The 14,386-nt window shown below is 36.8% G+C and overlaps 1 protein-coding gene across 1 annotated transcript in view; it reads right to left on the bottom strand.

Annotated features, from left to right (window-relative positions):
- Window positions 1-14,386, bottom strand: part of MYBPC3 (myosin binding protein C3) — a 65,912-nt gene that overhangs the window by 42,074 nt on the left and 9,452 nt on the right. The window contains exons 3-10 of the mRNA XM_076344473.1: window positions 11,811-11,906; window positions 11,456-11,542; window positions 11,161-11,309; window positions 10,074-10,191; window positions 8,618-8,666; window positions 7,303-7,347; window positions 4,857-4,913; window positions 4,133-4,135 (exon numbers count right to left, since the gene is read on the bottom strand). Coding sequence (XP_076200588.1) covers window positions 4,133-4,135; window positions 4,857-4,913; window positions 7,303-7,347; window positions 8,618-8,666; window positions 10,074-10,191; window positions 11,161-11,309; window positions 11,456-11,542; window positions 11,811-11,906 — 604 coding nt within the window. The remainder of the gene's footprint in view (window positions 1-4,132; window positions 4,136-4,856; window positions 4,914-7,302; window positions 7,348-8,617; window positions 8,667-10,073; window positions 10,192-11,160; window positions 11,310-11,455; window positions 11,543-11,810; window positions 11,907-14,386) is intronic.

Here is a 14,386-nt window from a genome sequence, read left to right as displayed (position 1 = left end):
CTTTGTACAGTTCCACTCTGCGATTTATATTATGTAAATATTATGTAAGCACTTCTGCTTATTCCTGATGATGGCTGATCGCCTTACAGGGAAACAAATAGCTCTACTTCGCCCTGTCATCATGGAGTTGTTGCCTGCCATAGGTTGCATTTTGGTAAAGAGAAAAAGGATGAAAGAAGTAACATTTTCTTAAAAATTTCTTTAGGAAAAGGAACTTCCTGTGGCTGTTGTTTCTGATATCACCAGGACCAAGCAGATTCCAGTGCAGCAGAACACACCCTTATAATGAAGCCATGTTCAGTGGTAAACCCCAACAAGAAGACAAGTTATGCAACAGGTAATGCAGAGAAAAGTGGAGGATTATTGGGTGTATTTCCATTTTTTTCAGGAAAAGAACAGTCCCATTAGTCTGTGAGAAATATTACTACTTAAAAAGCATGATTTTAGTCGGTCTAGACAGCAGGTATAACCAAACATTTCTGGTACTCCTTTAATTGCCCAAAAAAGGCTTGACTGTAATGAGAGCGCTATGTTTATTAAAGTACTGCAGTCCTGGCTTGGGATTTCCAGCACCCTTGTAGCTCTTGAACAGAAAAGAAGCAAGAGAAGAGGATTTCAGGCCAGTGAGTTTGAGCTGAAATATGGCATGCAATGTATTATATCTTTGGAGTGTTTTAACACTCACTAAGCACTAAGTCCTCGCTACCATGCATTGAATTGATAGGTGTATCTGAAGTTTGGACTCCTTGCGATAAGTGCAGCCTACTGGGTATTTGCTTTGTCATAACAGTGCATCAACATCACCCACAAATTTAGTCAGGATTCCTCTTCTCCATATATCTGTCATTTAGTTTGGGGCAGCTACAAATGGTTTGTAGTTTTGCCTAGCAGAAGGCAGGACAATTGAACTGATTTGCCAAATAAACCAGGATTTTTTTTTAACATAAGCAGTTCTTGGGCTAGTTGCCCTGATCATATCAATGAGCAACTTTAAAATATTTCTAAATACATGTAAATTGGAATAGATACATAAGTACGTAAAACTAAGAATATATGATATTTGTAATATGTGCTGACTTCTTTGTACTAGTACAATTAATGTTCTATGGAACAAACTGTATCTCAAAAGGAAATATAAAATCATAGGAAATAAGAAAGACTTAACAGATTTAAATGATATTATTTTCCCTCAGGCATTGTATAAATATTGGTGGTCTCTCTGTCTATCTGCCTACTTATACGCTCATCTGTATACACCCCTTTACCTGAAAATTTGCAGGTAGGATTATTCATGGAGTTTTCAAAAATATTTTGTGTGAGTTATTTTTAAATACATCATGAGAAAAATCTTCCAATTTGGAAGCAATTCCACAGTCTAGTATGTCTCACTATTGAGAAGACTTCCTTAATTTTTGCTTTAGCTTTTCCATTACTCAGTGTCATCCCATTGTTATATCTGGCAATACTGTTTTGGTGTATGCAAGCTGAAATACAAGAAATTTGATCATAAGCAAGAGTATAGTCTTTTCCTTGGAAATACCAATATTTTCTAGTTACAGGGAAAGGCTTGTAAGTCGCATGTAAAATGGTACTAAAAGCTAAAGGTTGTAATTTGTATAGTGTTTAATTCAGTTCTGAAAAAGAAAAGAAAAAAAATGTCTTTTTCTGCCTCTGAGCAAAGGTTTCCCCATCCCAGTAGTCCTTTTCACCGTTTTGTATTTGTTAAAACATTCTCTTTGATCCCGTAAAGACACAGTTTCCACAGTTAGGCTGAACTCTTCCACTACCGACAGGAACTAAGCAGCGTGCAAAAAGTAATAGAGCGCTTGGACTCCTGAAGTTTCTCCCACCCTCACGTTACTCTCCCTGATGTTGGGGATCCTTATTCAGAGTGATCACCTCATAAGTTAACTATGTACTTGGGGGCATTAAGATGCAGCTCAGTGAACCTGCTGTAAATGGAATACGCAGCTGATATGTTTTAAACATATGTGGAGGGGTTAAAAATAGTTTTGTACATCCCAGAGATGGTTCCTTCCTATCCCATTACTGTCAACTGATTGGACCCTGTCAGCTGTCACCTCCTTCAAGGTCTCCGCTCACTATCCCATTTAACAGTTCTGTGACAGCTGTTCCCTTCCTCTTCCCAATGACCTCTCCTTGGCCCATGACATCTGTATGTCAACACCAGTTAATTAAATTACAGCGATAGGAGATATCATGAAGCTCTCTTTATTATAGTGGGAACGTTCATTACCTCTGGATTGAGGGGCATTTGTAAATTAGGTGGGACAAAGCAGAAGCGGTAAAAGAATAATCTTCAATTCTGTTTGAATCTGCATAGCTCTTGAGAGTTCCTCAGCATGAGGTCCCTTTTTCTATTCTATTTTAATGAAGAATACTTTCATTCTGTGATGAGTTTTTATGCCTATCAGTTCTCATTAATATAGGAGTGGTCTTCAACCTGTGGTGCGCAAAGCCTGAAGGATCCACAAATTACTTCTAAAGTGGCTGTGAAAAACAACTAGGAGCAGTGAATTTATCAGTATGCTTAAATTCACTAAACAGAGATTTGTAAGTCAAGAAAGGTCAAAAACACTGATAAAATGCATTGAAATTTATAAGCTTCTTTTAATGAATTATATTTCTAGTCTAACAACCAATGAAGAGTTATATCCACAAATTGAACATTTCTGGAAATACTGGAGATTTTTGCTACTTTTTAGAGTTCTATCACTGCTCGAAACTAATTGTGAAAGCAGAAGGGAAAGGCACTAGGAGAGGGGCTCATAGTACTTAGCACTTCATTCCAGCTGGAGTCACTGTATGAAATTATGCAAATAGTTTCATGTTGGCCTCCATTTATTTGAAAATTCTAAAAAGAGATCAGTAATTCTGTTTTGCCTTACATTTTCAATAGAAATTAGAATGTGTGTACAACTACTCTATTTCAGCTCTCAAACCTGTACAGTTTTGATTACTGCCATTATTCAGAAAGCATATTTCCCTACTTTAGAATTACAAAAAAATTCCAACGCACTTTTTGTTTCAGACTTCTCTGGGGTTCATGATGAAACAAGAAACTTCGATATCAATGTCAGCTGTAAAAAGTTCGATAGGCGTACTTTCTGTCTCGTCTAGCTGGCCCCCTTGAGAGTCCTGCTTGTAGTGTTACTGCAAAGCCGGAATTCACTTCTAGCTGGATACATTGCATATTGCGTAATACAGGGCTTTGTATACCTACGTGGCCTTGTTTGCCCCACTGAAATTTGGGTGAGTTAACCTGAGTGAAACATGAGGCTATTGTGGCTTTATTGCCTTCCGTAACCAAGCTGTTTCAGATGTCTACCTGATCCTGTACTCTTTGTGAAGATAAAACACTTTTTATAAATAGTGATACCAATACCTGAGCAGAGACTGAACACAGATTCACCACAACATTCACCCAAGTAGTTGATTGTGAAAACTTAAACTGCGTAAGTTTAGATTTGCAAAACATGAGTCTAGTGACAAGTGTTTATAGTAACTTCAGGAGCTGGAAAGACAGAGTGAGCAGCCAGGGGCAGTGAACAGAAAGAAGCATGCTGGGAGTAATGGGATGATAATGAGCAATGGAAACTTTACTTGGAATAAAAAGAAATGTTTTGTAACAGAGAAGCCTGTACATTTATGGAATAAGTGACTTCAGTAATACGTTCACTTAACATGTTTAAGGATGGAGGGAACAAAACTTCAGCGCATATTTGGTAGGCACCAGCAGGCATATTATGCAAATGATTTTTCTGATTCTCATTTCTATGACAATAGGAATTTAAAGCAGAAGGTTACTGAGAAAATCTGGAAATTCAAGGACAATTTAAAATTGCTTATAAAAGAAAGCGATGGTGAAAACCAAAGAACATTCAGAGAAATCCATTGATTTATATTGAATGGTCCACCCTTAACTTCTACTAATTGTTTAAAAGCATTTCTGTCTCAGAAATTGGCGGCTGATAATTTTCTTTCATACTATCTAATTTTTGTCACACTCTACACGTAAGAGAGATAAAAATGCATGCATTGTTTCAAACCAAATGGTTCTGATATTCAGTCTGACCCATGCATTTATAATCAAATGAAACGGAGATCTTACTCTCTGTTGGCAGCAGTGGAATCCAAAACATCCAGATTAAGATGGTGGTAAAAAGAGAAAAATATATGTAGACAGGTTATGAAAACAGATGTAGCAAGAAAGGATGAGAATGAGAGAGGAAATTCCACCAAAAAAAGTGAAAGTAAAAGCAAGAAATAAGAATTAGAATTGGAAGAGTAAAAAATATTTATATAATATTTGTACAACATAGAATATCTTTTTATATATATGATAAACAGCTATATACTATATAATATATAATTGTATAGTGTAATAGTAAAATTTAGAAATCTAATAAAAAGGCTGGTCCTCCCAGCTCTCCAATGTGAAGTCTTGTGAAAACTTAGGACAGAAAATTCTTAATAAGGCAGCATTATAGAGAGGTATTGTAAATTGTTGTTGTGTTTTGGGGTTTTTTTTAATGAAAAGTGCTGGTGGAGGCACGTAATTACCCTAGTCCCAGCCTTTTCTATTGTGGGAAAGTTCAATCCTTTTTTTTTTTTTTTCCCCTCCAGTATAAACCTAGCAGAAATGCAGCAAATGCTGAGTATTTGGAGAAGTTGCCATAATTACCTGTCATCCTTTTTCCAGTTAGAGCTGCTTTAGGAAAACTACAAGGATTCTGAATTTATGAAACTTTCACTTATTCTACTTTTAGTGTTTTCAGAGTTGTTCAGCTGAAGCCGGTTACTTTATTTCTCTAAGTCTATGGATTTTTACTCACCTCTTTTTCAGCAGGGCAGTAAAATTAAACTCTCCACCTTCTTCACGTCCCTCGGTACTGTATAGTAACAGAAAACCATAATTAGTTTCAGAAGGAAATGGGAATAGCTTGTGAGACTATATCATTATGTAGATGATATATTTTTGTAGGGGAGTAGTAGATGTGTTTAGAATGACTTAGAATGTGCACTGACTTGGAAGGTGACTTAATTAGGCTCTTTGTCCATATTGGTCTTCATATAGGTTTAAGAAATATATTTAATGAACTTGTATTTTTTTCTGTACTGATTATGGATAAAGTTGTACAGGGTATTAATTTGGTGGTCATATTGATCTGGAATGTATTCATTAGCATAAAGATGTTGCAGAAGCTTTCCTTTAGAATCATTAGTGCTTTTGGTAAGCTGTAGTTTCAGGAATGTGGATACTGTTTACAGTGTGGGGCAGTATTTAATAACCATTTTTGTGGGACTCCTTACAATTTAAAATCACATTTTTTTTCTAGCATTGTCCCAGCTGTAATTGTTTCTTAAGGCTCTTTGTGATTCCAGAATTCATTATACTGAAAAAAGTGTCACATCATTGGTGCTTGGGAGAGTTAAAGGAGGAATTTTGTGATCTGACTTTGATTCTGAGATGAGGTTCAATATGCAGTTGTTCAACAAGCATCCGGGCAAGCAGTGTTGTGGTGAATTGATTCGTGAGAACAAGAAGCAACAAGCAGGAGTTTTTTGATGTGTAATTCTGTCTGTTACATATGGTGAACTCAGATGGAATGCACAGTTATTTTTGGTGTTCTGAAACAAATATGCCTTAGCTGTGCTTCTGAAATTTTGAAGTACAGATCTACTCTGAAAACTTAGCGTAAAGTCACTAAAATCACTTCTTTGGGTTTAATTCCTAAAAAAATCACTTCAGGGATTTGATATAAAGGTATTGGAAGTTACACTAGATTTCATGACTATTGATTATGCAATTTAGCAAAAAAAAAAGGTCTTTTTTGCATTCAGATAGGGTTTATAAAGTCAAAATGGATTTTCTTCATCTTGGTCAGTCTCCCATCATCAGTGCTCAGCTGCTCCTTGACATCTCTGTTGTCTTGAATATAAGAATCTGGTGATGCCATCTTACAGCATTCAGATTCTTCCAGCAGCAACACCTTATATTTAATTATTGTTTTATACACAGAAATTATTCTTTTCAGTTGTACTGCTGGTAGTGGTAGCCCATAATGCTGTCTGTCAATACACAGTGCTAGTTGCTTCAGAGACAGTCTGAAGACTGTCTGAAGACAGATCAGTCTGTCTGTGGAAGTGTAAACCAGAATGTCAGGAAAACTCAATATTGCAGGAACAAATATTTTAAAAAGTAAGAAAACAGCCTCAACAGATAAATGATGGGCATTTTAACAGTACTGTTAATAAAATGGAAGAGAAACGAGTGCCCAACTTCTTGTGCTGCTTGATAATGCAAGGTTGGTGAGAATAAGTAACAATTTTGAATCAGTGTAATTTTGAGTATGTTGTGAGAAGAGATCTTTTTATTAGGAAAGTGCTGTTTTTACTTCTGTGATTACTTTCAAGACAGTACAGTACTGGAAAGGATAATTTTCTGGGTATAATGCTCAAACAGAAAAGTGTATTTTTGGCCAATTTGTTCCCTACTTTCAGAAGATTTTCAATGTTAGCAGGCATAAAATGTACATAAAAATCGCTAGTATAATCCCAAATATGAAAAGGGCTTCTTGTGATCAAATATTCAGGAAATCAGAATCTACAGCTGGGAGGATAATTAGTCAACTTATTGCTTCCCAGGTGGTAGTTAAATTGGATTTTCAGTAAAGCCCAGCAATCAATGTTTAGCTTTTCTGAAGAACAAGACCCTAATAATTGCCTTAACATGCATAGAGTTAAGTCTAATCTCAGAGTTCCTATTTTCATTATGGTAGAAGACATTGGGACCAAAAGGGATAGGGTGGGAAATTTAATGATGCTAGGATAAAGAGCGTGCCAGGAAACAACAGATTTTCACATACGTGCGTGTTGGTACATTTCTGTGAGCAGTGGCAATTTTAGTCAGGATGTGCTCAGTAGAGAGGAAAACGTGTAAAACAGAGGGGGCAGAGATGCATATAATTTTAAGTTGCTTTTTATCTTCTAACAATGGTGAGAAGATGCCACTTGCCAAACACACGCTTTTTCTGTAGATGAATCTGCCTCTCACTGAACTATCAAACTACTCTTTTCATTATTTATACTCATCTTACATTACCTCTTACTTCTATGTATTCATCTCACGTAAATACTACACACTATAAATGATGATTTATTTGGAATTTAAGCTGCAGCTAGTTCTGTGGGGTTTTTTTTCTTTTTTTTTCTTTTCCTAAGCAGAGAGACAGTTCATTGTTAGACTTGAATTTGTCTGCTTACACAGACAGTGGCTACCTGAGAAAGGCTGAAGTCATCCGTCTCCCCCCTCCTGCCAGGCTCCTGAGTGAGGGTATCAAAGACAAAGCTTCAGATTTAAACAGTTCAGTTCAAAATTTGGCTCCATTCTTACAGAAGAAACTGAAAATCTGAACAGCCTGAAGCTGCGCACACTGCACTCACTCTGAACTGATTCTAAATTCTTTTAATTGTGCTAGCAAGAAGAGAAACTCTTGAAGCCTAATTTCACTGCAGTGAAATAACACAATGCAGCTATGCACTGAGTGTCCTCTATTTAATAGGCATCACAGCGAAGCTGGTCAGCTACCTATAGATGGATTTGACTGTAGATAAATTCTGCAAGCCTTTTCTAGTTCTTTGTGATAGAATGTTAAAAAAAAAAAAAATCATATAAAAATAGCATTTATAGGGAAAAAGTCAAGGAGTTGCCACAGATGATTTGTGTCCTATGTTAGAGAAATAGATGTCTGTTGGAATATTCTTTGTCTAGTAACTTTGCAAAAGTATATAAAAACTAAAACAGAAACTGAATTACACAAAGGGAGAAGAACAGTGAAAAAACATGCTGTTAATGTCTAAATAAAAAAAAAAAAACCACAACCAATTTTGCAAATTTTACTAATAGAAGGGAACATTATTCCATTAAGTCATATATCAATTCAGACAGTATTATAGATGTGGGGAGGATAGGCTTTTCAACACCAGTGCAATACCTTGCAGTCTTTAATATCTAAGACCTACATATATCTGAGTTTTTACACAGGCACAGAATCATTGTCTTCACTCAATTAATATAATTATAGAACATGAAAACAAATACCATCAAAATGCTTGTATTAATGTTATCAGTGATATGCTGCTTACAGAGCTCACATCAAACTCCACTTCTTTGCTTAGCAAATGTTTGTATTAAGCTACACGTAGTTCCTCAAGCCAGACCAAATCAAGACTAGGCACTACACAGAATCTTTTCCTTCTGTACTGGTCTACCACTCAAGTGCTCTTTACAGGTCTGGGAAAAAAGTGCTGAAGTTCTTGGTAGAATTATACACATTATCAATTGCATAACTGAAGACAAGCATGATTGTTATGCTAGTACAAAGTCTAAACTCTCTTAGATGATTTCTAGGAGTTGTATAGTATTTTAATAGTAGAAATATTTTCTTAATAGAAATATTTTCTTAGTAGACATCCCTATCTTTGTGCTTGTTTGTGCAACAGCTTTGCTTTTAGTTAGTTTTGTCTAGGAAAGTAATGAATTCTGCATGGAAGTATAATCTGATCTACATAAGTTTCTACTGTACAAACTCACGTGCGTCGGAAGGCAGTGCGAATATCCAAGTCTCCAGTTATTGGTGCTTCTGATGTGACAAAAGTGATGAACAAAAATGGGAGAGCAAGTCAAAATAATGCAAAAATACAGTGCTATTTCTAAAGCTTTTCCTTTCCAGACTTCTTTTTTCTAAAGTTCTTATATTGTAAATTGTGATCAATTACATATTGAAAGATTGAAGCATCATATTTAAACATGTAGCCTTCACCAATTAGATCTCACCATCCGGTGTTCCGTATATAACTTAATTCTGTCTCATGCTTCATAATAACCTGCAGCATGATGAACCAACCGTCTTATCTCTTGTTTGTCAATTCTCCGCCTGGTAGATTTTACTTTCAATACTGGCTTCACAGGGTATTTAAACCCTAATGAGAAAACCACTGGATATCAACTGGATATTATTACTGCTAATAAATTGTAATCCATCCTCTGAAAGCGAAGGTAAATTCCTGGAAATATGTAGAGATGTACAGAAACTACATCAAGGATGTTGCACAGAGAGAGCTTTATTACTCTGCTCTAAGCTTCTGTTGGTATGAATAGGTGTACTGCTACTACTGGGAGAAAAACTGTTCTCGGTCACAGCTCCTAAGTCTTGTGAGTCCTACAGCCAACTAGTGAAACTTCAAAAATGAACACTGCTGATTGAGTAACTTCAATAAGCTTTTGTCTTTGCTCATTGGTTGCTGGACGCAAATTAATGTTGCAGTCCCTTCAGCAGAACCACTAAAACGGGAAATGGTCCAAATGTTCGACTCTTTCAGGTGGTCCCTGCTTATACTGTTTTACTTAAACTCTTCCACACTAGGGGGAAATCGATGTTAAAATGTACTTCCTTTTCAATTGCTGATAAGCTTTTCAGTATAGCAGTTGTGAGTGTGGCACCATGTAAAATGGGTCATCTAATCTTAAAGCAATTTTATATCACAAGGTGCTTCTGCATGACTTGAATTTATCAGGAAGAAAGGAATTGATGGTAGTGTCACGTGTCTAAACCTTTCCATTTCCCCCCATTTTTTTCTTTTCAAGTATCCATTTTTATTACTGAGCTTTTGCCAAAGTAAGAATGGACCTCTCTTTTATTCTAGTGGATTTCAATATCATGAGAGAACGGAGCTGAAATCAGAATAAAGCCAGAGAAAAGTTGGGCTGATTTGCATCTTTCTGTGTGCTTTCTTTAAGAGCATCACAGTTCTGACTTGAGTGACATCCAAGTGTTACTTCTAATATATTTCTGCCAACCCATCCCAATCCTCATCTGTGGGCCTCTGTAAGTGTTCCTGTAGCTCTTCAGGTCTACGCTTCAGATCTATGCTTGTCTAGTAGCCACTGTGTACCAGAAAGAATTGTTGGCGGGCATACAGGAAGGAAAAAAAAAAAAAAAACACAAAACAATAAAAGGAAGAAACAAGGTGGCAGGAATTCATCTTACCATTGACTGTCAGGCTGAAATTAGAACTATCAAACTTGTCCTTGGTAGACACCTCACATCTGTACCCTCCTGCAAAAGTCATGTTTGCTTCTATGATTTCCATTTCAAAGGTGTACACCTAGAACAGACACCAATGATACAATTCCTAAGTTAGACAATGAAATGGTGAAATAGAGAGAGAGAATGCATTAAGGCATGGAGAGAAATAGACAAGGGATGAAATATGCCGCTGTGTTCTTTTAGAATTAAGAACCTCCTGAGCACGTAACTCATTACTGTTATAAAAATTACATATACCCCCCCAATTCTGTAGGAACAGCTAAAGAGTATTAGTACAGGTCTTTCAGAGGATACAATGTTATATTAGCACTCTGTGCTGGTGCACTGGTGTGTGCAGTCGTCGTGTACACTAATTGCATGTACATTGGAAACAGGAATAGAGCTTTCATTAAACAAATACAGCCTCTACCCAGAACGTATGCAGTACATGTAAAAATTCAGCAAAAGGAGTGGCTAATGTGAGCAAGTCCGTTCTGTTCCATCCAGGAGAGGGTAGTAGTGTTTCGTATACCACACAGGATGAGAAGTCATGGTACAGACTCTCTTGTATTCCTGTTTGTGTATCTTTGAACGCATTTGTGGTAAAAATTATCTTACTCAGCTATTTAAAGTAGTCTAGACAATGCAGGAGAACAATAAATTCCAACACTAATAGCTGAATGCTTGATCTATTAAAACCAAGATAGACCATACTTAAATATCTGTCTGATTTATTGTTTTCTCTTAAATATAATGAGTATCTATTACTTGAGAGGAAGATGGAGGGAATGCTGCAGTAGATAGTGCAAAACTGCTCCCCTCGTCCTCCAGACATTTTCTCATTTCATCATAGATAAGGTATGCAAGAGTCTGTATGTAGTGCTGGTCTCTTGTCTGCATGGTCAAAACATAGACTTCTATGCATAAGAATAGCATTGTGTGTAGCTTTGGGTACCTTAATATCAAAATGTTCCTATATTAGCTTCTATTTTCCCCAGATTAAAGATTAGTATCTAGGAGACTGAGAACCTTACTCTGGCAGTTGTACCTTTTTATTTCGATCATAATTGTCATGTAGCTGGAGATGTTTCCCCACTTTGCTTCCCAGGTCCATCCACTTTCCTTTGAACCACTTCACTGATGGCTTCTTCAGCAGGCTCTCACCTGCCACTTTGGCAGTGAACGTGATATTTCCACCTTGTAAGGAAGTAGGTTCAAATAAGATTATGAATAATGTTTAATTTATCTGTTATATCACTGCTGTCGTCCTGTACATGGAGAGCTAAATAGTCAAGCAACAGGTACAGTTCACAAACATCACTTGACTCACATTTTGTACTCACCAACAGTAACTTCTCCATCCTGGGGTCGTGTCACAAAGAGCCCAATAGGGTCCAGAGGCTCTTCTGGTTGAGTCCCAGAAGATGCAACTGAAATAAACATCAGAATTACTAGTTAGAACTTTCTGCATTAGCTTCTGTTACAGCCTATATAGTGAATTTGTTAAGTAATTTCAAAATATCGCAATATGTTTCTTCTGTCTCTGAGATTCTTCATTCTTTATTTTCTGTCATTCATCACTGGTGGTGGTCTGCTTTCGGCTACTGTCTCTACCTCACTGACTTTAAGGATTCCCTGTTTCTGTTCTTCCCTTCTGTTAATGAACCAGACTTGATAACAGTGTTAGTTCTCTGTTACCTTCTGTGTTTTGGCTGCTTTCTACTGGTGGAGCAGGCGACTCTGAGGCAGCTGGGGCTGGAGCAGCTTCAGCAGGAATGACTGTCTCACTCTTTTCTGGAAATGAATGTAAGCCAAGATTAAAGAAAGTCATGTTTCTACTTCCTTTCTGAAGAAATTTTGCAAGAGAACAGCTTTTAATATATGTTAGGAAATGCAGAGAAATTAGCTGTGGTTTTCTAGAACTTAGAGGATGTGCTGGAAGGAGAAGGGGCCTACTGACGCTGGATGATGAGGCTTGCTCTTTTGCTGAGCTTGGAAAGAACTGATGCCTGGGTTTTTAAATTCTATAGTCTTGATGTGTGGAAACTTGTCAGCTGATGAATAACACTATTATTTGATGTTAACTTCAGTGGTCTAAATAGAAACGGTAATGAAAAATGACGCAATTATTATTTTTGTAAACAATTTGCTTATTCATGAGATTTTGTTTAACTCTGCTGTTGGAATGTAATGTTCCAAATGCTATTGCTGTGTGCAGCTTGGGAAGAGCTCTAGACACTGCTAGTAATCAATATGGAGAAAGTATTTTAAAAATCCGTCATCATTTCTTCCCCTGGCTCATGGAAGTTTATGGCCTCTCAATAAACCATGACCTCACAGACGAATTCAGGCAAATGCATGTGGCACAATGGAGAAGATAGAAATGTATGAAAAGGGAGTAGGAGTGAGCAACTGGGGCAGATGGAGGGAGGTAGAATTTCTTGAAACAGATCAGTTGCAGAAGGATTTTATTTTTTTTCCATAGGTAGCGGAGCCACTTCCAAAGGGCCTCGTCTACCTCTCACACAAGTCCCACGTGCAGTTTCCCAGCTATCTGCAATGTCTTTTCCACCAGAGATTTCTGTCCTTGTTGTGTCACGTGATGACTAATGTGAGTGGCTCCTCTGTCACAAAGGGAGGTGGCTGTGTCTGGGCAGGTTAGGGTTCAATTTTTTTGATAATGAAGAGCTGAAATTGTTATTGTTTGTGAAGATAATAATGGGTAATCCAGTTACTCTTTAACAATCTAATCTTAGTAAGGTCTGAAAAACAAGACAGTATCTGTGAACATATGAACATGAGTCAACTCCGCTCTCAGAAAATTTATGCCTTTTACCCTAAACTGTATTTGTGTCTTGAAAGAAAACAGTGTCCTTTTAAATTGGTATTATTTTAATACTTAAGTATCAAATTCTACCACTTTTATTGTTGGAAGGTATCCCATTGGATCTTGTCCAAATAAATTGCAACTCAATTTTTACTGGAAAGAACTAAACTTTATTCTAACTAATGTAGCATAGATGCTCCCGTAACTTGGATGTGTAGCTGTTTAGAAAAGGCTTATTTTGAGGCATCAATATATAATGTATACAGGAAAATTCTCTCTCCTTTGGCATCCTGATTCCTCCATCACCAATGTGTGCTTGTCAGAGGTGTATTGCTTTTAGGTAATGATTACACTTCCAAATTCAGTAACTCTGTTATTTGTAGGCTGTCTGCCTGTAGCAGGCTCTACCTGCAACTAACCTGAAAGACAATGAGGAAGATATAACTAGTATAATTACTTTCAGGATGAGATAGTCAGCAGGATCATACTTTTATATGCTCTGACAGCTGTTAAATTGTCCTAATCCATACTAGGATTTCCCCTTCCTCATAACCTGTCATGCACTGTCTTTTCATCTAGAACAGTATGTCTTGTCTCCTGTTAAATATTCACCAGTATCTTTTCAACTGAGCAGAAGATCTCACTACCATCATGTTGCTAGAATAAACAGCAATGGCAAAGGAGAGGAGGTGATATAGACAATCTGAGTTTAAGGCTTTTCACCAAAATAAAAAGGGAAAATTAAAATACCAGAAGTGGTAAATGGGGACCATTTGGGAGGGGAAAAAAGGGATTGGGAAGGTCAAAATGTTTCAAAAAACGAGTGATTTCATCTATCCTCAGCATCTTCAGACATTTTTCATGCAAAAATTTCAGAGAATTTGGTTCTTTATAGATTTTCCCAGGAAAAGCCTGGGGAAGTTTTTAAATTTCCCATCTAACTGATCCTTTAATGCATACAGAGGTAGTAACGATAGGTGATATACAAATAATACAAAGGTTACTCTTCGTATTCAAGTCCCTCTTGAAATATGTGTTTTTATTAGCAGGTGATTTTGAGACAGTTTTTAGGAACGTATGAGCTCCTAAAAATATTACAGCATAACTTGTAAATTTTTTGTCAATTGTTACAATTTTGTATTTAAATAAAATAATTAAAAAAAAAAAAAAACAGGCCTAAGATGCAGGCATCTTAGTTTAGGTCAGGTTAGGTTAGTCTAGCTTTGCTTTGCTTTTCACTAGTTAAGTTGAAAAGCTTGACAGAGAATTCTAAACATGTACATTGAGATTTCCTCTGTGATCTCCACTGTGTGGACTTCTGACAACCGGAAATGTGTGTCTTAGCCACAGAAAATGTATTCCTCAGCTTAATATTAATGAGTAGCTTCAAATAACTGGGCAAAACAGATATATTGCTGGTAGAGAAATTTTAGTGTTAAGTTAGGCT

The sequence above is a fragment of the Aptenodytes patagonicus genome, chromosome 7 (genome assembly GCF_965638725.1).
Source record: "Aptenodytes patagonicus chromosome 7, bAptPat1.pri.cur, whole genome shotgun sequence".
In the NCBI taxonomy this organism is placed as follows: domain Eukaryota; kingdom Metazoa; phylum Chordata; class Aves; order Sphenisciformes; family Spheniscidae; genus Aptenodytes; species Aptenodytes patagonicus.
This window is presented reverse-complemented; position numbering and strand designations above follow the sequence as displayed.